Source organism: Equus quagga, chromosome 10 (assembly GCF_021613505.1).
Source record: "Equus quagga isolate Etosha38 chromosome 10, UCLA_HA_Equagga_1.0, whole genome shotgun sequence".
NCBI classification, from domain to species: Eukaryota; Metazoa; Chordata; class Mammalia; order Perissodactyla; family Equidae; genus Equus; species Equus quagga.
The window spans coordinates 116,279,869-116,304,830 of NC_060276.1; the positions used below are offsets into that span (position 1 = coordinate 116,279,869).

The window sequence follows — 24,962 nt, forward strand, 5'->3', positions numbered from 1 at the left end:
GGGTGTGGACATGGTACCGCTCATCAAGCCACGCTGAGGTGGCGTCCCACATAGCACAACCAGAGGGACCCATGACTAGGATGTACAAGTATGTACTGGGGGCTTTGGGGAGAAAAAGAAAGAAAAAAGAAGATTGGCAACAGATGTTAGCTCAGGTGCCACTCTTTAAAAAAAGAAATGAAAATCCTGCCTCTGTGGGATTGTTTCCATGGCGCAGAGGGGCCGTAAAAGAGCACTATTTAATACGAATCACATCGGTCACAGTTTATGAACGTGTTCTGGTGCCTGTAACGCATCAAAATCACGGATGGCGGAGTCCCAAATAGGAAAAATCTGCAACATGAGGTATGCTTTCCTGGTAAGAGCAGCTAAGACGAGATGGCAGTTTTGGGGGCTCTAGGTTCTGGGAATGAAACCACTGGGGAGGCTGGGTGAAAGGGGAGAAAGCCGACCTCCCCGACCTCTGGCATCTCGTTCCCCCACCCGTCCTCCTCCCAAGCAAGCATCCCCCTCGTGAGGCCTCGTGGCGCTTGCACAGGGCGCGCGGCCCCCAGGGAGCCTTTTCTGCAAGCGCGGGGGATCGGGGCGGGGGCTGCGAGAGAGGCCCAGGGCACATGATGCCTCCCCCACAAGCCCGCCCAGCACATGACCCAGGCCGGCCGGCGGGGTCCTGGCAGACCCTGGCCGCGATCCGGAGCACGGCCCATGGCCTCCCCGCGCCTCGGGACCTTCTGCTGCCCCACGCGGGACGCCGCCACACAGCTCGTGCTGGGCTTCCAGCCGCAGGCCTTCCACGCGCTGTGCCTGGGCAGCGGCGCGCTACGCCTGGCGCTCGGCCTCCTGCAGCTGCTGCCCGGGCGCCGGCTCGCGGGCCCCGGGGCCCCCGCGACAGCCCCTCCGGCCTCGGCCCGCATCCTGCGCGCCGCCACCGCCTGCGACTGGCTCGGCTGCCTGGGTAAGGGCGCACGGTCCCAGGGCGGGAGCTGCCCCAAGTCTGGGCGAGGGCGCACGGCCCCGGGGTGGGACCTGCCCCCGAGTCTGGGCGAGGGCGCACGGCCCTAGGGTGGGACTTGCTTGGCGCGTGGATGAAGGCGCGCGACCCAGGCTGGCAGCGGGTCGCTGCCCAGGTCGGGACGCACGGCGGGCGGAGATGGGCAGGGCATCTGCGTACTCCGAGCGCAGACGAGGACGAAACGGGAGGCGGCTCCCTCGGGACTGGACGGAACTACTAGGGGTCTCTACAAAACAAGATGGGCGGTGAAAATTATGTCCAAGGGACATTTGTTTTTTTAAAAAACCAGTTTATTGTTTTGGTTATTGCAAGCTTACTAGGGAAACTTTAGACAGTGCCGTTAAGCAAAACCCAGAAAATATAATGGATCCATAAGTATTTGACCAGTGAGACCTCTAAGCTAGACATTGCCAACCATTTTGTTTAACTTTTTATTTTGGAAAATGTCTACCATATACAAATGTAGAGAGACTGTATAATGAGCCCCCCGGTTCCCATCACCCAGCTTCATCTACACCCCATCCCCTTATCCCACTGTCCACTGGATTATTTTGAAGCAAATCCCAGAATTTGTATCATTTCATCCATACAGATCTCAGTATATAGCTCTAGAAGATAAGAATTTAAATATATATATCACATATATTTATATATATTACACCAATATCACTATCACCTTAAAATAATGAAAACCTATTCCTTGATATCATTGGTGTATGTTCAGTTGTCTCATAAATGTTATTTTTCAGTTGGTTTGTTCGCATCAGGATCCAAACACTGTCCACATTTTGCAGTCGGCTGACAGGTGCTGACCATTGTGGAGTTTTTCGGTAATGCTTGCTCTTGAAGCAAAGGCTGTTGGCAGGGTTGGAACTGCCCTCCATGTGCGTGCCCAGAGGGGAGGGCAGCAGTTCATACCCCACCTTGAGCAGGTATCTGGGCACGGGTGGCTGTGTGTCCCAGGGCCCAGTCCTCCCATTCTCCGTGATGGGAGAGGCTCAGGAACCTTGACTTCCAATAAATGCTGTGGAACCTCCAGTCGCTTTCTCAGACTTGAGGACTAAGACAGGGAGCAATACTTGTTTTCTATTAAGGATAAAACCATTTTAGTGCAGGATAATTAAATAAAAAATTGGTTTTCTTCCCCATTCTTCTAAATCATTTTGGAAAAGTATCTTAACAGTAATTTAGTTCCTGTAACTTGAACATCTGGAAATAAAGATGCACCCAAACATCTTTTGAGGGTCACTGAAATAATGTCTGTATGTTCTTCCACCTTTAGAAGGGAGGTCGATGGTGTTGTGGGCCAATGAGCAGCAGTAGAAGTCAGGGGAAGGCTGGGTCACTGGACTCCTTCACTGAAAAATAAGAACTCCCAGTGCCTAGGTCATAGGGTGTTGATGGAGCTCAGAGGAGGGCTATGTGCTGGAGTCAACACGGCACTCACAGAGGAAAAGCAGTATTTTCCTTAGCAGTGGCTTGACAGTGAGAAGATCTATCTTAAGCTATCTAGTGTTCATTCTTCCCCTTTAGTGGTGTATTACATAGTGTTTATTTACTGGTGTATTACACAGTATATACTTACTAGTGTGTTACACAGTATATATTTGGCAGTGTCTTACACAGTATATGTTTAGTAGTGTATTACACAGTAAATGTTTAGTAGTGTATGACAGTATATATTTACTAGTATATGACAGTATATATTTGGTAGTGTATTACACTAGATACTAGTGTACACTAGTAAATATGTCTAACTTTGTACTGTGGATAGTTCCTTCCCCTTTAGCAGTGTATTACATAGTGTGTGCTTAAACAAAGTGTATCACATTACCTAACAAAGACTCTTAATAAAATACCTTGTGTGTGTGTGTATTGTTTTGAGGAGAATTAGATATTTGGGTCTAACAGCAAAGAAAACTCACAAATAATAAACGTCAAGAGCAAATTATCAAGAACTAATTTGTGAAAATCTTCAGTGTGTTTTTTTTAAAGAATGAAAGTACTATCTTTTTAAACTTCAGAATTGTGCTTTCTCATTCTTTTTTTATATGAGGAATAGTTAACATGGACATTAAAAATATAGCCAAGAAATAAAGCTCGTTCTTCACATAATCGCTTGTTAATGCCAAGTAAATACAGAGATGAGGGACATGATTCTGGCTAACGATGGTTTCAGTTGAAATCTAAGTGCTTTGCCACCATAATAGTAATTAATTTTTTGAGTAACTCAGTCTTACTTTTTTCCTCTCTCTTTCTGCCCACACCAATGTGTTTCTTCCTTTCTTCTCTCTTTCCCTCCCTCACTTCCTTCTCTCTCCCTTCCTATCTATCAATTATCTGTCTATCTATCTGTCTATCTATCTGTCTATCTATCTATCTATCTATCTATCTATCTATCTATCTATCGTTTTTACGGAGTGACAAGTCAGCTTTAGATTTGAATTAGGACCAGAAACAAAGCATCATCTAATTCTCCCTTAGGGATTGTAGTCCGGTCTACGGTGTGGTTAGGATTTCCAGATTTCGTTGAAAGCATCTCAGACGTGAACAGGACAGACATTTGGCCTGCCGCCTTCTGTGTGGGGAGCGCAGTAAGTACGCCTCCCTTTGTTTGGCCCCTCGTCCCTCCCTGTTCTCCTCTTATGCTGTGGTCCTCCAAAGTGTGGTCCCAACCCACCCACCAACCCACTGGAGTTTGTTAGAAATGCAAATTCTCAGAGCCCTGCCCTGCCCTACTCATCAGGAACTTGGAGGGGAGGGGAGACCTTTGTGACTTAACAAACCCTCCAGGGGCTCCTGATGCACGCTCAAGTTTAAGAACCACTGCTGTAGTGGGGTTTCTCCCCCCACCCTTAAGCACACGTATGCAATCTTTACCGTAGTGCCATAATCAAAACCAGCTGGCCAGAAAAAAGGAAGTTATTGATTTATTGGATGTATTTTACATAATGAGATACACACACACATTGCTCTGTTCACTGGGTTAAGGCTCAAGGGAGTGATCTTAAAGTACGTGGATGCTATGCTGACCTTACCGTCTGTAGCAGAATTGTCAGTTTCTCTCCCTCCCTTCCCTCCGTGCTTCCCAGCTGCGTCTCGCTGGAGCATCTGTCTCAGCCCCCACTGATGAGGAGTATCAATCTCTTGCTGCCTCTAACACACGGGGCCCCTTTCCTTTCCCTTCTCCTAGGAAGGTCTTTCCTGCCCGTGTTCATTTGTTCTCAGCAAAAGAGCTGCTAGTTCAAAGACCCTGTGAGCCCTCATGCCGGTTTCAGCCGCAAGCCTGAGCCCTCTCTCCGCTGTGCCTCCAAGTGTAGCAGAAGGCACGGCTCGCTCGTCCAGTCCCACTGAGCAGGCAGAGAACAAAGGCACAGCCCCCCTTGGTTCCCCAGACTGTCCGCGTGTCTCCGGAGGCCTTTCATGTGCTGCTTCCTGACGTCAGAGGAAGAGGGCGTCTGCCAGCTCGTTTCACAGATGGGGGCAATCTGGTGCCTGTTTCCAGGAGCTTTGATGCCAGGCTCTTCCTGATTACAGATGTGGATCCAGCTGTTGTACAGTGCCTGCTTCTGGTGGCTGTTTTGCTATGCGGTTGATGCCTATCTGGTGATCCGGAGATCTGCGGGACTGAGGTATTCAGAGAAGTCCGCGGGCTCTCTGCCCCAGGCTCTGTGGTTTGAGGAGATACTATTGAGTGCTCCGAAGTATTTTTCAGTACAGCAGACACAGTCGGTCGGAATCTGTCAGCTGGCCCCTTCCCCGAGAAATCTATGGCAGCTCGCATTTATAAAAAGCCAATATTGCTTCTTGGCCTTTTGGCTAAGATCAAGTATAAAAAGCCAAACGCAGATTCAAAATAATGACCATTTTAAAACCTTGAAAACAAGTAATTCAATAATTTAAATGCTTGGAACTGGACAAATGCTGAAAAAAATTGGCATGAATATAAACAATTTTTGATTGTATGGAAAAGTTCAAGGAAAAAAATCCTTCCAAATATGTACTGACACTTTATGCTAACTATGGAACCTGAGGGGGCTGGAGCTGCGGTGGCCGCCAGCTGAGGAATTGCATGGTGCCTAGGACATTGGCACTGGTGGCTTTGAATTGAATCTTGCTTGCTTTTTTTTTTTAAAAAAAAAAAAACAGCTTTATAAAGTTCACCCGTTTAAATGTGTAAAATACATTGTTTTTTAGTATATTCACAGAATTGTGCAACTGTCACCAGCATCTAGTTTTATGACATTTTAATCACTCCTCCAAAATTTCTGTACTAGTTATTGGGCACTCTCCAATCTCCCCTCCCCTGGAACCCCTGGCAACTACGAATCAACTTTCTGTCTTTAGATTTGCCTCTTCTGGACATTTCTTATAAATGGAATCACACTATATGTGACCTTGTGTGTCTGGCTTCTTAAACTTAGCATAGCATGTTCAGGGTTTACCCATGTGGTAACACATATCAGTGCTTCACTCCTGTTCGTTGCTGAGTAATATTCCATTGTATGGCTAGACTACGTTTTAGTCATTTCTCAGCTGATGGACATTTTAGGTGGTTTCCATTGTTGTCACTGTTAGGAATAATGCAGCAATGAATTTGTGTTTGTTGGACATACGTTTTCATCATATACTCATGGGTATACGCCTAAGAGTGGAATTCTTGGGTCATACAATAACTCTGTGTACAACTTTGTAAGACACTGCTCAACTGCTTTCTAAAGAGGCTGCACCACTTTATGTCGGCACCAGCAATGCATGAGGGTTCCCATTTCTCCACAGCCTTGCTAACCACACTTGTTATTTGCTGTGCATTTGTTTGGTTTTTAATATTTTAGCCATCCTGGTGTGTGTGACGTGGTATCTCACTGTTGCTTTTGTTTTCCTGGTGGCTAATGATGTTCAGCATCTTCTCATGTGCTTATTGGCCGTTTGTTTACCCTCTTTGGAGAAATAGCTTTTCATTTCTTTCACCCATGTTTTAATTGGGCTATTTGTCTTCTTATATTGAGTTGTAGGAGTTCCTAATATATTCTGGATACAAGGGCCTTATTATGATGGATGATTTACGGATGTTTTCTCCCATTCCGTGGGCTCTCTTTTCCCTTACTTGATGGTGTCTTTTGAAACACAAAAGTTTGTAATTTTGATGACGTCCAATTTTTTTTAAAGATTTTATTTTTCCTTTTTCTTCCCAAAGCCCCTAGGTACATACTTGTGAACTCTTAGTTGTGAGTCCTAGTTGTGACATGTGGGACGCCACCTCAGCGTAGCCTGATGAGCGGTGCCATGTCCGCGCCCAGGATTCAAACCTGCGAAACCCTGGGCCACCGAAGCAGAGCGAGTGAACTTAACCACTCAGCCACGGGGCTGGCCCCTGATGACGTCCAATTTTCTATTTTTTTCTTTTATTTCTTGTGCTTTTGCTGTCATCTAAGAAACTATTGCCTAATCCAAGGTGACAAAGATTTACACCTATGTTTTCTTCTGAGAGTTTTATGGTTTGAACACTTTTATTTAGCTTTGAATTAATTTTGGTGTGTGGGTGAGGAAAAGGTCCGCCTTTATTCTTTTGTGTGTGGATATCTAGTTGTCCCCGCACCATTTGTGGAATAAATTCACTTTTAAAACCAACATCAGTAGCCAAATAAGCATCATGTTTAGGCCATAGAGTACACTGGGCAATCTTAGTAGACCCCTGCTCTGAAATGGCATATAGTCCTTATGGATACCACATCATCGTTAACTTTGGTCTCTCTGGCCTGAAATGCAGTGCTTACTTCATTTTTGTGTTTGTTCCTTCCACCTTTTTACCTTAGTTCCTAAGCTTTTACACGTCTGTAAAAACCTAGATTTACCTGGTTGTGAAGATTCTCTAGGGAAGATAGTCAAGGTCCAAGGTAGCCAACCAGGTGTATCGGTGAGGATTAGTTTTGACTACATAAAATACCTAAAATAATAGTGACTTAAACAGGATAGGACTTTCTCTTTCATGCTAAAAGAGACCAGAGATAGGGAATCCAGAGCTCTTATGATGGACATCAGGGACCCAAACTGCTTCTGCTTTCCTACTCCACCATCCTATTATGTGACTTCCATCCTCAAGGTGTCATGGCCCAATATAGCTGCTGGAACTCCAGCCATCACATCTGCATTCCAGACAGCAGGAAGGAGGAAGGGGGCAATGCAAAGGGGTCTGTTTTCCCCCGAGCCAGCTCCCTTTAAGCAGCCTCCCTGAGGGTTTCACCAACAATTCCACATTCATATTGTTGGCCAGAATTTAGTCTCATGGCCACACTTATCGGCAAGAGGAGGACGGAAATATAGTCTGTTAGCCAAGCAGGCTGTTGCTCTGCATGACATCCAGGTTATATTACTAAGGAAAAAAGGGAAAATGCTTTGAGTAGGCAGCTAGCAGCATGAGAAGGCCTCATCCCTGAAGTGAGTGTGTGTCCCTGTACGATGGCTCCCTCACTCAGTTTTGGAGGGATTGGAGCTGTGACACAACTAGAAGTCTCACAGACTAGCAGTTGTGGAGATAAGAGGAACCTTGGAGCCTGGAAAGGAAGCTGGAAGAAGTGTCTGCCTCCTGCTGTCATAGGAGGAAGCATTGCTTCATCCCCACCCACGGGGGACTGGGGTAAGACGGGGCAACCTGACAGCTGTCTGGACCGAGAGGACAGGCAGAGCCCTGAGAGGCCAGGACAGGCAATCAAGAAGCCCTCCTCAGGGGCTGGCCTGGTGGCATAGTGGTTAAGTTCATGCACTCCACTTCGGTGGCCCAGGGTTCGTGGGTTTGGATCCTGGGCGTGGACCTAGCACCACTCATCAAGCCATGCTATGGCTGCAACCCACATACAAAATCGAGGAAGATTGGCACAGATGTTAGCTCAGGGGCAATCTTCCTCAAGCAAAAAGAGGAAGATTGGCAATAGATGTCAGCTCAGGGCCAATCTTTCTCACCAAATAGAAAAAAAAAAAAAAGCCCCCTCACACCCAGAAGAGTGTTTGGAATTGATTTTGGAGCTCAGCGTTAGGATAGGCAGGATGATGGGGGTGTGCAGGGAGGAGAGGATGCCGGGCAGATTGTGACTTCCAAGGACCACCCATAATGCAGGAGGCAAACATCCAAGGAGATGAAACATCCAGAGGCCTCCCAAGGGCAGGAACAGGGGCAGGGTTCCAGCGCTAGGAAGATTGTCGGGAGTGGAGTGGGCTCTCCTGGTGACAAGGACCAGAGCGCACAGCAGAGAAGTGAGACAGGTGTTCTGTAGCCCTGGAGACGCAGCCCCCACCTGGTCCCTGGCAGAAGTCATGCTTCCTGGTGTGAGGTCTCTGAGGGGCCAGCACTGGGTGGTTTGAGCCATAGCTGAGAGTATGGGTCCAGAAGCCTCTGTAGCTCTTCTTTTAAGAGCCAGTTTCTTTCCAGAGCCCAGGGCCAAGGGTGGCAATTAAGAGACTGCAGCTGGCGGGGAGGGGTCCCGAGGAAGTCCAGGGCAGGGGACCAGGCTTCGTAGGTATGGCTGAAGTAAACTCCACAGTCCCTTCTAGGTCCTTCCAGTCCTTAGCTGTTTTCTTTGGCACAGGAGAATTGTTTCTTTTCATCCTAATCCTGAGAAAGGTCATTAAGACAGATTGAAAGTTAAAATTTAAACTGCTACTTTCTTTCCAGGCGTGGGATATACAGATTTTGAACAGTAACAGAAGGCGCTTGAGATCCTGGGGAAAGCCCTGAACTGAGGTCACTACTTGCTCAGAGAAAATGAAAGTGTGAGAGCAAAGGGGCTCTGGGGAGGACCTTTGTGTTCTGGGACATGAACACTGTCCAGTGGTCAGATAAATGAACGAGGATCTTCAGCCAGAGGCTGCTCTGATCGTGGATGAATTGGAGTTCTGACTCCTGCCCTGGTGTGGGTTTTGGGTTGTATTAGTTATTGAAGTGAGTGCCACCTGTGTGAGCTGGCCCAGCTCTGACTCCCACCCCGAGAGGCCCTTTGGGGCCAGGAGAGTGTCGACCAGGCTTTGGCGAGTGCCCGCCCCGGACCTGCCTGGCCTCATCTCCGACCCACTCTATCCCACCTCAGCAAATAATGCCACTGCACCCTCCAGCCTGAGGTTAGGGTCTGGAATGCAGACATTCCATACTCTTTTTTTTTTTTTTTTCAAAGATTTTATTTTTCCTTTTTCTCCCAAAAGCCCCCCAGTACATAGTTGTATATTTTTAGTTGCGGGTCCTTCTAGTTCTGGCATGTGGGATGCCGCCTCAGCATGGCCTGATGAGTGGTGCCATGTCTGTGCCCAGGATCCGAACCAGCGAAACCCTGGGCTGCCGAAGCAGAGCGCACGAACTTAACCACTTGGCCATGGAGCCAACCCCCAAGACATTCCACACTCTTAACTGTCTGGCCCCTTGCAGAAAGCTGCTCGTTAGGGTTCTGAGTCTTGTGCAAAGCCTCTGACTTCTGGGCAAGGCACAGCCCGACCTCCCTCAGACCCAGAGAGAGGCAGGGCAGGGCTGCTCCAGAACTGGCTGGAAGGTGGGAGGCAGAACAGCTTGGAGTCCTTGCCTCGTGACCTCCCAGAGAGCTGGCTGGGAAACGCTGCTTCTCCCTGCGGCTCATTCCTGTGTGCCGTCTCATCTCTTTTCCCTCGTGTCTCCTTGTACAAGGGCGTCCTTTCACACTGATCCCTGACTGCTCCTTTGTCTACACAGCTGATCTTCAGAGTTAAACTGCTGATGAGTCGGGGATTGTGCTATTTGCCAGGAGTCTGGTGGAGTTGTGAGTGACGGCGGGCACCCTCTGATGGAGCCCTGGGCTTCTGTCCTGTTGGACAGAAGAGGCAAATTAAACGCTGGATGGGAACGGTCAGATAGCTGTGCATGTGCGCAGGTCTTCCGTCTTCCTGACCCGAAGGCTGGCTGCCCCGGATCCCTTGGGGGAACGGGGTGGGGGGTGTGTAAGTACAAAGATGAGTGATAGAGATTGTCCAAGAATGTTAACTATGCAGGGAATGGGGTGGTGGGAGGTGGGAAAGCTCCCTGCTCTCCTGGAACATCAAATAACCACTGATTTCTTGGGACATTCTTCTTGGTTTGGACTGAGCATTAAAACAGTTGCATATTCGGTAGGGAGGTAACTTCGGAAAGGATTGGGGATAAGTTGCTGCTTGCTTATTGGGTGAGCCGGGCACTTAGGAAGTTCCCATGTCTTGTTCCTCTCAACCATGAAAACGTTATGCTGAGTGAAAGAAGCCAGTCACAAAAGACCACATATTGTGTGATTCCATTTAGATGAAATGTCCAGAGCAGGCAGATTCGTAGAGACACCAAGTAGATTAGTGCTTACCAGGGCCTGAGGGGACGAGAATGGGGAGTGACTATTAATGGGGGCGGGTTTCCTTTTGCAGTGATGAAGATGGTTTGGAAGTGGATAGAGGTGGTGGTTACACAACATTGTGAATGTACTAGATGCCCGTGAATTGTTCAGTTTAAAATGGTTAATTTTATGTTACATGAGTTACACCTCAATTTTAAAAAAAAAACTTCAGAGGCAAAATAAGGCAACTCTTTGCTGAGGGTTTTGCTCTGTGTGCGTTTTCCTGAATTTTCTGGAGCGCGGGAGCTGGTCTAGTCGTTTCCACTGCCGGCCCTCATCCTCACTCCTCTCAGGTGCGGCCGCCCCTTCTGCTTCCCTCCTAGCACCATCCTGCTCTACCGCATCATGGCGTGGGGCCTGGCCGCGCTGCTCTGCGTCGAGGGAGTGGTGATCCTCTACTACCCCTCCGTGTCCAGGTGAGCCCGGACTCCCGACAGCCCAGCTCGCCCTGCTCCCTCACCCGTTGTGTGTTCTCTTGCAGGAAATGCGTGGGCGCTGACCCAGGGCGGGCGCCTTGCGCTCAGGCCCTTGTCTCAGGCTGTGTGAGGCTGTCCCGTACAGCTGAGGCCCTGGGGGCTCCCTACAGTTCCCTGCGCCCTTGCCTTAGTTTCCCTGCCATCTCTCACGGTGGTGTGGGTAGGTGCCTCTGCACACAGGTACGTACGCAGAGCTTTAGGAATGTCTCCTCCACATAAGTATGCGTGCAAAGCTTTGGTAGGTGCCCCTTCATGTTGATGCAGCTTTCTCGTGCCCACTCCTTCATTTTTATTTTTCAAACCAGCTTCCTCTGGATGAGCAGGGGGGTTTAACAGTCTAAGAATGAGTTCGAGATGACGTGGAAGAATCAAAAAGTGGCTCTCAGGAAAGCTGATTCTAAGCCTCTGCTTGCTTCGCTTTCTCACTTCTCTTCCATGCTGTGCTCTCAGCTATCCTGAACACAGACACGGGCAGATGGGGCCACTGAGATGGTCTCATTTCTCCAACTTTCAACTCCCATCAATGCAACCGTTTGTAAAGCCCCGAGGTCCCTCCAGGGATATATACTCTAACTTCCAATGAGAAACCGAAAACAGAGGCTGGACAGTTGTCTTTGTCTGTGACTTTAGAGCAGTGTATACCAGGGATCAGCACTGCACAGCCCTCAGGACAAATCTGGCCCTCTGCCTGCCTTTGTAAATAAAGTTTTATTGGCACACAGCCACGCCCATTTGTGTTTGTATTGTTTATGGCTGCTTTCGCACTACAATGTCAGAGTTGAGTAGTTTCAACAGAGGCTGTCTGGCTCACGAAGCATAAAATATTTACTCTCTGTTCCTTTACAGAAAAAGTTTGCTGACTTGTGTAGACAATTTCTCCCCCTTTTTGTACTTGTTGCAGCTACTCAATTAGACATTGCCAAACTGGCGTTGCCTTGTCGACAGTGCATACTCGCAGAGCTCTGTATAGATCCATCCGTACGGCCTGCTCTCTCAAGGAACTTTAAAAGGACAAATACATGTCAGCAGCCGTTATAATAGAATGCACTTAATTGGAAAGGGGGTTTTCATCCGTCACTTTCACCTGTGGGACCCTGAGACTCCAGGAAAAGTTACATCTGAGCCTGAGGGAGCCATCACTGCAGGGCTCACAAGGAACTCAGAGGTGCCCCCGTGGTCCTCAGGCCACTCCTTTTCGGCATCATAATCCATCATCCCTTGATCTTGACAGCCCATGGCCCGGAACCCTCGCATTCTTCACGCTCCTGTCCTCCCTCTCTCATTTGTCATTTACTCTCAGTCTTTGCATCGGAATTGCATCTCTTTCTCCTCCTGTTTCTCTTTCTCCCCTCAAGCCTTTCCAGACCGCATTTTAGCCTTCACAGCTGACGATGAAAGCTCCTATTAACAAGAGGAAGGTGGCCTCATGAGGGGGTGGTGTAATCCTTCTTATGGCAAGAAAAGATGGGCATTGTGTTTTTTTGTATTTTCTGCCATTTTTTCCCTTCTGATTTGACCACTCCATGCATATTAAAACAAAAGCACTTGAATTTTTTTTTTTTTAGATTTTATTTTTCCTTTTTCTCCCCAAAGCCCCCTGGGACACAGTTGTGTATTATTAGTTGTGGGTCCTTCTAGTTATGGCATGTGGGTGCCACCTCAGCATGGCCTTATGAGTGGTGCCATATCCACACCCAGGATCCGAACCGGCAAAACCCTGGGCTGCCAAAGCAGAGAGTGTGGACTTAACCACTCGGCTACGGGGCCGGCCCGAGTACTTGCATTTTAACCATTCCACCTCCTGTGGCCACGGGGCCTGGGCCTTCATCTGCTTCTCCACCTCACTCTTTGGCTGGGCCTGAGCAGTCCTCTCTCCCCTTGGCTTTCGATGCTCTCTTCCTCTTTGCCATTTTTCTTCTACATTATGCATGTCTTAGCTGAGAGTTCCTACCTTGGTAACATACCTGTGTGTAGCACTCCACCATGTCCTGTGGTGACCAGCAATTCCCCGTGACCCCTCAATAGCAATCCTGGTCCTTCTCCCTGAAAAGAACCACTGAAATGTTGTCCATAACCATGAGGACAGCTGTGCTTTGAAATGTGGGGCTTGGGTGTTCTCAGTTGCTCAAGGAGGGGAACTGGATCTTATTCATGGCATTGTCCAGGCGTAGCATGGAGTAAGTGCTTAAAACTAACTAGTTCATTGAGGGCCTTTGTCTTACTGGAGTCGTGTGTTTTTCCCCTGAGAAGACCCAGTGGGGGGAATCCACCCTCCCAGAGTGTCTTCCTTTTTCTCCTTCTCTCAGTAGGGACCTTTAAAAGCTCCCCCCACGGAGTGCCTTAGAGATCCTCTCATTTGTGACACAACTAAAGACATGATGGATCTCCTTTGTTCTTGGGGATGTGTCGCTTGTTCACAGACAGGAGATATGAGTCAGATTTCCTTTGGGCGGAGTCAGAAGTCGATTTGTGCATTTCCCTTTACAATCGCATCCTCTTATCTCGGCTTCCAGATAAGTAGGCGTATTTTAGGCAAAGCTTTGTTTTGGAGAATGACTTGGTTTTCCTCCCTCAGGTGTGAGAGGGGTCCGGAGCACGCCATCCCCCACTATGTCACCACATACTTGCCGCTGCTGCTCGTCCTTGTGGCTAACCCCATTCTGTTCCAAAAGACAGTGACTGCAGGTGAATAACGGGCAAGTTCCCCGGGTGCACGCCACGGGGTACAGCCCCACGCCTTGGGCTCAGATCATGACACACATTGTCCTCCTGGAATTATCTAGGACAATTGACCTCATTCGTCATCCTCCAGAGACATAAGCAGAAGAGTTGGAGAAAGTGAGCAGGTTTAATACATGAAAGTGAGCAAGCCTACTTAGTTACAGGCTATACAAGCTCTTTGCCAACGTTTGGTAGCTCAAGGCCAGGACCAGTGGACTTTTCGCTTCCTTCTGGGCTCATCCTGGTTTTGCCCTTGGCGTGCCCTGGAGGCCCCAGGAGTGGCCTTGGACAACTGTGGAGGTGAGACAGGAGCAGAAGGAGAGGAAAGGGGAGCAGGGGGAAGGTATGGAGTCTGAAATGAAGAGTTATGAGCCTGGTAATGTACATTATGTCCCATAATGTACTTGACCTGTCTTTTCCCAGTTGGACAGGAGACAGGAAGTAGAGTGCAGGAAATGAGTCAAATGCAATGGTAAGAACTGGATAAGAGGGATATTATGAGTCAGTAAAATGCTCTGAAAAGACCTCTGGGCTGAGGCTGGGGTCTTACATTCCAGCTGCCACCCCATCCTCAAGGAAGTGTGAGCTGGAGCCAGTGTCCAACCTCCTCAAGCCGTGTGGATCTCTCAAGCGCAGAATGAGAATAAGGAAGCACACCTTAACACAAAGGTCGCTTGAGGATCAGCTGTCCATTGTAGAACTTTAAAACTTTTAAAGGATTCTACCACTAGGAATAGGCAATCATTACAGCCCTTTAAACCACTCTTTTCATATCTATATTTTAAAATAGTGGGGTCGGCCCGGTGGCACAGTGGTTAAGTGCACACGTTCTGCTTCAGCGGCCTGGGATTTGCCGGTTCGGATCCCGGGTGCAGACATGGCACCGCTTGGCAAACCATGCTGTGGCAGGCGTCCCACATATAAAGTAGAGGAAGATGGGCAAGGATGTTAGCTCAAGGCCAGCCTTCCTCAGCAAAAAGAGGAGGATTGGCAGCAGATGTTAGCTCAGGGCTAATCTTCCTCAAAAAAAAAAATAGTGTATTAAATATAGCTATGTTTTCTTTTTACAAAATTGCATAAAAATAGTGGTTTGATTACATCAAACAAGTGGAAGTGACTTATAGAAAAAAGACTGGAAAGAAGTATACTAAGATGTTAACAGTGGTTGTCTCTGGGTGGACCATGGGTCATTCAGTCTGTTCTAAACTTTTTTATATTTTCCAACTTGTGTATAAGGAGAAATTTTAAATCTTTCAACCTTTTAAAATAGGAAATGTGCACTATTTTTTGTGTATGTGTGAAGATTGGCTCTGAGCTAACATCTGTTGCCAATCTTCCTCTTTTTGCTTGAGGAAGACGGTCTCTGAGCAAGCATCTATGCCAATCTTCCTCTGTTTTGTATGTAGGATGCTGCCACAGCATGGCTTGATGAGTGGTGTGTAGGTCCATGCCCGGGATCCAAACCTGCGAACCCTGGGCCACTGAAGTGGAGCACGTGAACTTAATTACTACGCCACTGGGCTAGCCCTGTGCACTATTCTTATAATAGAAAATATAAACCTTTAAAAATATTTTTCTGGAACTAGTAAAATCCCAAATTTAATTAACAGTACAATACTAATGTCAGTTTCTTCATTGTGACAAATGGGACCGTGGTGGTTATATAAGATGTTAACCTTGGGGGAAGCTGGGTATAGGTATACAGAAACTCGCTGTACTATCTTTGCACATCTTATGTAAATCTAAAATTATTTCAAAGTAAAAGTTTTAAATATATATATTCCCTCGAGTCCATGAGAACTGCAACTTGGAAGCTGTGAGGAAAGCCTGGCGTGCTTGGCTTTGTGGTCTTCTGGCTTTGCTCATGGGCTCACCTCTGTTTCGGTTCCCTTCCTTGTCACTCTGTAAATGTAAATAATGAAGGTGACATGCAGTCCCCCTCTGTTCTTCACAGTGGCTTCTTTACTAAAAGGAAGACAAGGTATTTACACAGAGAACGAGAGACGGATGGGAGCCGTGATCAAGATCCGATTTTTCAAAATAATGCTGGTTTTCGTTATTTGGTAAGCTTTCTTCTACTTTTCTTTTTTCTTTCTTTTTTTTAATTTTTATTTTTTTCGGATGTACATCGTATTTCGAATTCTGTATACATTACATCATGTTCACCACACGAACACTAATTATAGTGCATCCCCTCACATGTGACCCTATCACCCCTTTTGCCCTCCCCCCTCCCCCCTTCCCCAATGGTAACCACCAGTCCAATCTCCAATGCTATGTGTTGTGGGATTTTTTTGTCATTTTTATCTTCTACTTATGAATGAGATCATATGGTATTTGACTTTCTCCCTCTGACTTATTTCACTCAGCATAATACCCTCAAGTTCCATCCATGTTGTCACAAATGGCCGGATTTCGTCATTTCTTATGGCTGAGTAGTATTCCATCGTGTGTAAATACCACATCTTCTTTATCCATTCGTCCCTTGATGGGCACCTAGGTTGCTTCCATGTCTTGGCTATTGTGTATAATGCCGCAATGAACATAGGGGTGCAAGTGTCTTTATGCCTTTGTGTTTTCAAGTTCTTTGGATAAATATCCAGCAGTGGAATAGCTGGAGCATATGGTAGATCTATCCTTAATTTTCTGAGGATACTCCATACTGCTTTCCATAGTGGCTGCACCAGTTTGCACTGCCACCAGCAGTGAACAAGGGTTCCCTTCTCTCCACACCCTCTCCAACATTTGTTGTTTCCTGTCTTGTTAATTATAGCCATTCTGACCGGAGTGAGGTGATACCTCCTTGTAGTTTTGATTTGCATTTCCCTGATAGCTAATGATGTTGAGCATCTTTTCATGTGTCTGTTGGCCATCTGTATATCTTCTTTGGAGAAATCTCTGTTCAGATCTTTTGCCCATTTTCTAATTGGATTGTTGGTTTTTTTGTTGTTGAGCTGTATGAGTTCTTTGCATATTTTGGATATTAACCCCTTATCTGATATGTGGTTTGCAAATATCTTCTCCCAATTGTTAGGTTGTCTTTTCGTTTTGTTGATGGTTTCCTTTGCTGTGCAGAAACTTTTTAGTTTGATGTAGTCCCATTTGTTCATTTTTTCTTTTGTTTCCCTTGCCTGGTCAGACGTGGGACTTGAAAATATGCTGCTCAGACCAATGTCATAGAGCGTACTGCCTATGTTTTCTTCTAGAAGTCTCATGGTTTCGGGTCTTGCATTCAAGTCTTTAATCCATTTTGAGTTGATTTTTGTGCATGGTGTAAGGGAATGGTCTACTTTCATTCTTTTGCATGTGGCTGTCCAGTTTTCCCAACGCCATTTACTGAAGAGACTCTCCTTTCTCCATCGTATGCTCTTGGCTCCCTTGTCGAATATCAGCTGTCCATAAACGTGTGGGTTTACTTCTGGGCTCTCAATTTTGTTACATTGATCTGTGTGTCTGTTTTTGTGCCAGTACCATGCTGTTTTGGTTACTATGGCTTTGTAGTATAATTTGAAATCAGGGAGTGTGATACCTCCAGCTTTGTTCTTTTTTCTCAGGAATCCTTTGGCTATTCGGGGTCTTTTGTTGTTCCATATAAATTTTAAGATTCTTTGTTCTATTTCTGTAAAAAATGTTGTTGGAACTTTGATAGGGATTGCATTGAATCTGTAGCTTGCTTTAGGAAGTATGGACATTTTAACAATGTTAATTCTTCCAATCCAAGAGCATGGAATATCTTTCCATTTCTTTGTGTCTTCTTCAATTTCTTTCAACAATGCTTTATAGTTTTCGGTGTACAGATCTTTCAACTCTTTGGTTAAGTTTGTTCCTAGGTATTTTATTCTTTTTGTTGCAATTGTAAATGGGATTGTATTCTTAATTTCTCTTTCTGCTTGTTCGTTGTTAGTGTATAGAAACGCAACTGATTTTTGTACATTGATTTTTGTATCCCACAACTTGACTGTATTCCTTTATTATTTCTAAAAGTTTTTTAGTGGACTCTTTAGGGTTTACTTTTCTTTTTTAATTGTCACTGGGAAGGGATGGACAAACACCTTGCCATTTTGCTTTTCCACGTGTGTCCTGAAAGCTCCAAAGGGAAGAGTCTTTGGAAAGGAAATCTTGGAAACTGTGGTAGGTGCCCTTTGAGGAGATGCACGCAAGACAGGAAGGCGAGTCTGCAATACATGAACTTCTTGAAAGATATTCAAATCTACTCTGATTATATATAAAGGTCTTAGAACAAAAAGTCCCAAGTTTCGTTTTGATACCTCCCAAGCATATGAGTCTGTTGTTTTGTCCCATTGCTAGGGTTGACCTTGAGATAAAGCGCTTGCTGATGCCTTTTAAATCCACCCATTTGCATCAGTCTTGATGCTAAGATTCCTGGATCTGACAAGGGCAAAGGTACATCTTTGGTGTGATGACTCATAGCTCAGTCAACAGGGGGTAGAGAGCAGTTTTTCTCTCCTCCCTCTCCTCCCCCACACGTGTTCTGCCCCAGCGTGTCAGGTGGATGCTATGGAAACAGACCTGTAACCCATGCGAGGGAGATTGGAGTCAGGAAACCCTTCGCTTCGGTGAAGCGATACTTGAAAAGACAGGACATGCCTTTGTGGTGTTCATCATCTGTCTGATATGAGGAGGTTTGTTTGGACATTCTCCTAGGAGAGACGTCAATTAGCTCCCTCTAAAAATACACTGAGCTTGCCGTTTCAGACTTCCCTGGCCTACCAACAATAACATCAAAAACTTTGAACATAACATGTCAAGATAAGATTTGTTTTGGTCTCCATTCAAACGTTAGGTTACTCATTAAATGAAGAACGGGGAATTCTGGGTTGTGTGATATGCGCCAGAACCTTGCGGCTGCTATGGTGGGGGGGTGTTACCTGTGGAAGGGCTGGGTGGTCTCCGCTTTAGACCGAGACCAGGAGTTTCATCTCTTGCATTCAGAGCTGGACGTGCTGCTTCCCCGTTGCTGCTGCAGTGTCGCGCCTCCCCGACTTTCAGGTCTTGGTAGGCGTGTTCGCCGACCCCCGGCGTTTGAAAACGAACTCTGTTGCGTGTTCTCTTTACCCTGGACCGTTTTCTTTCGAACAGTTGGTTGTCGAACATCATCAACGAAAGCCTTTTATTCTATCTTGAAATGCAACCAGATATCAATGGAGGCTCTTTGAAGCATGTCAGAAATGCAGCCAAGACCACCTGGTTTATTATGGTAGGTCAATCTTGATTTTAAATTTTCTTCTTGAAAAAAAAAAACATCAGAAGGAAAAAAACCCACTGAGAAGTATGGTGCATTATTATTGAAATATGTATTGAGTTGACCAGGTTCCCGGGCTGCCTGCCGTGGCCTGTGTCCCAGCTAGCTCACCTCCTTCCTCATTGGGATTGTTATTAAGTGGGTCTGACCCTGCTAAGCCCATTTGGCACAGTGTGTCCAGCCTTTCAGGCAGACTCAAAATAGCAGGGAGTTTATCTTGAAGAAATACTTCAGACTATGAAAAAGCCATAGGGATGAATGTATTTCTTGTAACATTATCCATAATTATAAAGCATTAGAGATAACCCAAATGCAAAATAAAGGAATCGTTAAGTAAATTGTGGTTTTTCATCTTGATGGAATGTTATGCAGATGTTAAAGATGACAAATATGAAATCTCTAGTATCAAGTGAAAAATGCAGGATATAAAAATTATACTAATTATAACTACATAGTAACACGTGTGAAAAAATGTTGGATAGAAATACACGAAATGATAATAAGGTAGAAACACTGTAGGTGTAGCCCCCCCATGTTTTCATTATATTGTATTTATAATAAAAAATACATACATGAGCTGTTAGTAGGGAAGTACGTGTTGCCCTACACAGAATTAATATTTATGTTGCTTCAGAATTGGGGAGAATCTGGGGCCAGCTTGGTGGCATAATGATTAAGTTCGTGTGCTCCACTTAGGTGGCCTGGGGTTCACTGGTTCGGATCCTGGGCGCTGACCTAGCCCCACTTGTGAAGCCATGCTGTGGCAGCATCCCACATAAAGTAGAGGAGGATTGGCACAGATCTTAGCTCAACGACAATCTTCCTCAAGCAAAAAGAGGAAGATTGGCAACAGATGTTAGCTCAGAGCCAATCTTCCTCACCAAAAGAAGAAAAGAATTGGAGAGAATCTGAGTCACGGGACTTTATAATAAGACCAGCATTAACTGCCTCCACCCCTGGGCTTTGATTTGGATTGTTGCTTGGTTCCTTTGGTTGACTTCATGGGTACTTACCATGCATAACTGTAGGAATGTTTCCTAGACTCATTTTTTGCCTCAGGAACCTTTGTTAAATCAAATTCTGACTTGGAAGCACAAGAGGGAGAGCCCCTCCCTCTGTGCAGGAGAGCAAAGCGGCTCTGGCGGAGGTGAAGAGACGATTGAGTCAGTTGCCCTGTATTTGAGGCTTTCCCTCTCCCCTCCTCTCCCCCTCCTCCCCTCCCTCGTCTCCTTCCTCTTCCCTCTCTCCTTCCCTCCCCCACCACCTCTATTTTCAGGCACCTAATTCCTACTACACTGCACTGACCTCCACGTGTCTTTTTGTCCTCTCTCCAGGGGATACTGAATCCAGCCCAAGGATTTCTCTTGTCTCTGGCCTTCTACGGCTGGACAGGATGCAGCCTGGATTTTCAGTCTCCCAGGAAGGAGATCCAGTGGGAGTCGATGACGACCTCGGCCACTGAGCGGGCTTACCGGTCCCCAGAGGGCTCCTGTGTGCCCCATGAAAGCCTCACTTCCAGGAAGACAGTGCATGTTGGCGGGCACACTTCCGATGAGGCCCTGAGCATGCTCTCTGAAGGTAATGCCCCCTCTGCCAGGGCAGGTAGACTGCGGAGCCCCAGGAAAATCCTTTATCTAACAAGGAGGTGATATGTGGAGGAGGTGTCTGTGATATATGTAACATACTTCAGGGTGTGCATGGAAAGTTACACTAGCTGACATTGATGCTAATCTTGCATGTCGTCATCCACTGCTCCTTTTAATTTTTCTTTTTGATCTGAGGAAGATTTGCCTGAGCTAACATCCATTGCCAATCCTCCTCTTTTTTTTTCCTTAAGGAAGATTAGCCCTGAGCTAACATCTATGCCAATCCTCCTCTATTTTTTTGTATGTGGGACACTGCCACAGCATGGCTGGCGAGTGGAGTAGGTCTGTGCCTGGGATCCGAACCCATGCACCAAGGCCACCAAAGTGAAGTGCTTGGAACTTTAACCATTCGGCCACGGGGCCAGGCCCAATCGCCTTTTAATATTTTAATAATGCTTTTTGTTTAGTTATTAAGTACTTGTATTGTTATAACCGACTCCTCTCTGGGCTGGATGGCATTTTGGATAGGAGATAAATTGTCACTTCAAACCCCTCACTAACATTTGCTGTCAGTGAGTGGTATGACATGATCTCTGTCGATTATGGGCGTAGTTTCATTGGTCCAGCTCACTTGGGGCATTTAAGATGAAAAGCCCCTCCGCCAATGCTGGCTCTTCCAATCTATCCTTTGCGTTTAAAGACTCTAGTGCTGGGGTCTTCAGACTGTGCTTCATGGAACTCTAATGTGGTTCTTTAGGTATCTAGTAAACGATTCAAATCCCAGTCTAAAATTCCTGTTAAAAGCTCTGAGGAAAATAGTGCCTACTCAAATGCGTTGGTAACCAAATACTAATCCCCCCAGGCTCACCAGCTATTAACTTGTCCTACCAGCTCAGCTCAGAGTGACGTTCGCCTGCCCTCTTTGCTTAAGTGAAGACCGTTACTGCACAAAATTGAGGTTGTCTTGCCCAATGCCCATTAAAAAAAGCCAATTATTACGGCATCAGCTTGTGGGGAAAGAAATCAGCTTTATTGCTAGATGGACCTGCATGGAGACAGGGGCATATGCTCTCCCCAACCCAGGGCTTAGGAGACAAATTATGGGCTGAAGGGCAGGGCGGTTTGAAGCGTGGGATGGATGATTGGAGGTGAGGAGAAATGAGGGAATTGATGATCTGCACAAGTGTAGTCAAGCTTCATGCCTCTTCATAGGACACGTGTTCACAAAATGGTGGTGTTGGCATGATCTGAGGGTGGACTTTTTAGCTCCTTGACATCAAAAAGGTCCCTCAACAGGCATCTGCACAGGCCCAGTTGATGGGGTGGTGGTCTCAACTGGCCTGAGCTGGTCAAGGAGTCTCAGTTCCTGAAAAGGCACTCTGAATTACTCTGTGGATAAGGTGGGGTCAGTTGAACTGATCCCGGAGGACCCGTGGTTACAAGACTATCCTGAGATGGCAACATGAGCTACCTGAAAACGGTTTCAGTTCCAGCTCCTTAGCCATTTAAAACAAAATGTCCTTTATAAGGTGTAATCCAATCAAAACACAGGGACAGTTGCATGTTGAAGTTGAACTATCTTGGGAACCTCAGTTTTTGGGTTCAGAGTGTTGTGTTGACTAAAGCAGTGTTATGGTTCTAATTGATCACATTTATTTTTATGTAATCCAAATTGTAACTTATGAGATAAATTTTTGCTAGTGTACTACTCTTCTCTGTTTGTGTTAGGGTTCCTTGTAAGGTTTTGTTTTAGCAAAATTATATCTTCTGGGGCCGGCCCAGTGGTGCAGCAGTTAAGTTTGCATGTTCTGCTTTGGCAGCCCAGGGTTTGCTGGTTCAGATTCCGGTGTGGACCTACGCACTGCTTGTCAAGCCATGCTGGGGCAGGCGTCCCACATATAAAGTAGAGGAAGATGGGCATGGATGTTAGCTCAGGGCCAGTCTTCCTCAACAAAAAGAGGAGGTTTGGCGGTGGATGTTAGCTCAGGGCTAATCTTCCTCAAAAAAATAAAATAAAATAAATATCTTCTGATGAGGAAAAGAGATTTGAAAGTCACCACTGACATCCACAGAGTTTTAAGTGACCTAATGATTCGTGGTGTAGAAGCAAATGGGTTCTTCAGAGGAGGTCTTGGGGAGCTATCATTTTCTGGCAGCCCACTGGGTGTCTAAAAAGGAGGGAAGAGGAGCTGAGAATGGTTAGGAACTTTGACCGAGTGTGTCCCGGGGCAGAGAGGCTGCTTTGCCTGTCCTCGGCTGGCATTGGCATTGGGTAGAAATGGACCTGATTTCTCTGTTCAACCTCCTACCCACCTATTCTCTTCCTTCAGAGCAGGTTTTTCATCCTTGGCACTGTTGGCACGTAATGCTGGGTGATTCTTTGTTCTGAGAGCCATCCTGTGCACTGTAGCATGTTGAGCAGCATCCCTGGCCTCCACCCACTAGATGCCAGGAGCACCATCCCCCAGTTGTGACACCCAAAACTGTTTTTAGTGCAGTGAGTTGTAAATAAGCTCTAGAGATTTAATGCACAGTATAGTGAATATAGACAACAATATTGTATTATAATCATCAAATTCGCTAACAGACTAGAACTTAATATTCTGACCACTAAAAAGAAATAATTATGTAACATGATAGAGATGCTAATTATCCCTACAATGGCAGTCATATTACAATATGTAAGTGTATCAAATCAATGTGCTGTACACATTAAATTTGCAAAATGCGGTACGTCAAATATGTTTCAATTAAAAAAAACTGTTCCTCGTGGGGACTGGCCCAGTGGTGTAGTGGTTAATTTCATGCACTCCACTTAGACGGTCTGGGGTTCGCAGGTTCGGATCCTGGGTGCACATCCAGCACCGCTCATCAAGCCGTGGTGTGGCGGCATCCCACATGTAATAGAGGAAGATTGGCACAGATGCAAGCTCAGGGCCAATCCTTCTCACAACAACAACAACAACAACAACAACAACAAATTGAGGTATAATTCACATACGATAAAATTCATCCTTTTAAAGTGAACACCTCAGTGGTTGTCAGTATACAGTATCCACAAGGTTGTGCAACCATCACCACTGTCTAATTCCAGAACTTTTCCATCACTCCAAAAAGAAACCCCACACCCATTACAATCCCTTCCTATTCCTCCCTCCCCCCAGCCCCTGGCAACCGATAATCTACTTTGTCTTTGTGGATTTGCCTGTTCTGAACATTTCATATAAAATGGACATTTGTCTGGCTTCTTTCGGTTAGCATCATCTTTTCAAGGTTCATCCACATTGTAGCACGTGTCAGAACTTCATGCCTTTTACTGCTGAATGATATTCCGTTGTACGGATATACCCATTCTTTGTTCTGTTAATAACTACTGGTGACTGCCAACAGCTCCTCCAGGTTGGGAGCTGTGGGGCGTAGGGACCAGAGACCTGCAAGTCTTGCCCTCAAGGATCTCACAGTCTGTGGGAGAGAATTAAAAGAAAACTAAGAATAGAATAATCAATGGAAATGCCAGTTTGGGAAAACCTTGGAGAAAAAAGAAAGCACATAAGGCAAGCCTTTTGAGGAAAGCAAGAAATGCAATCAGTATTTTTGATTGTGGAAAGGAGTTCTGTAAAAATAGCAGCTGTGCACTTAGAGCCGCAGTGCTGTGTTGTTAGCTAACATCTGTTGGGTCAGGCTTGTCGAGGATTTTGACGCACACAGCAAGTTTGCAGTCAACCACTGCCACCTGCGAAAACGTCTGATGTAGACGTGCTGCTAAGGCGGTGCTGAGGGTCTGCAGTTTCTATCTCGTTACCCTCGGAACCTCTGAAAATTACCCATAAGGCACACTTGTCACCGTTTTGTATATTAATCCTATGCAAGAATTTGCGTACATTATGCTAAAAAGAATTGAGAGGGATTTTACTCAGAAGTGGAATCATTTAAGTGTTTTGCTGCCTAGGACACTTCAGCACATTTACGAAGATCCCACATCTGACCATTGGCTGTCATCACTGTTGTCCTCGGGGGACAATTTTAGGATTCCCTCTAACTCTTCCCTGGCCAGTATGTCTCTGGGCCCTTGCCTGTCACCTGAGAACACGCCTCACTTCTCTGTCAATGGTGGAAGAACCTCGAATGTCCTGCAAATATTCTTTCCAGAGGCTTTGCCAACTTGCAGGAATGTTTTGAGTTCTCCTCCCTCCCTGCCTGTGGGCACAGGCTCGGTGGAAAGCTGGGCAGAGGGAACTGTGGGACGACGTGAGTCCTCACATATACCCACTCATCTGCCTGCTCCAACCCTCACCGAGCGGAGCTGAATTTGAGCGAGTTCAGCGTGCGTATAATGTTACCTCTGTGCGTAAAGTCAGGGAAAACCCTTACGCAAACTGTTTCCCTATTGATGGAGCCTGAGCACTGGGACCTGAGCAGGTAGAGAGAAAACTTACTCCACATACAGCTACGAGGGTTTTCTCAGAACAAGAACTACGACTCCTTTTTTAAATATACACGTGTGAACAATAAGAGTAATGACTCCAATTT

The 24,962-nt window shown here is 46.2% G+C and overlaps 1 protein-coding gene across 1 annotated transcript in view; it reads left to right on the plus strand.

Moving 5' to 3' along the window:
• Window positions 1–645: 645 nt before the first annotated feature.
• The window catches only part of GPR143 (G protein-coupled receptor 143), a 49,409-nt gene continuing 25,092 nt past the window's right edge, over window positions 646–24,962 (plus strand). The window contains exons 1-8 of the mRNA XM_046673449.1: window positions 646–955; window positions 3,497–3,606; window positions 4,550–4,644; window positions 10,710–10,802; window positions 13,438–13,547; window positions 15,538–15,646; window positions 18,684–18,801; window positions 20,181–20,424. Of these exons, the coding sequence (XP_046529405.1) occupies window positions 646–955; window positions 3,497–3,606; window positions 4,550–4,644; window positions 10,710–10,802; window positions 13,438–13,547; window positions 15,538–15,646; window positions 18,684–18,801; window positions 20,181–20,424 (1,189 nt within the window). The remainder of the gene's footprint in view (window positions 956–3,496; window positions 3,607–4,549; window positions 4,645–10,709; window positions 10,803–13,437; window positions 13,548–15,537; window positions 15,647–18,683; window positions 18,802–20,180; window positions 20,425–24,962) is intronic.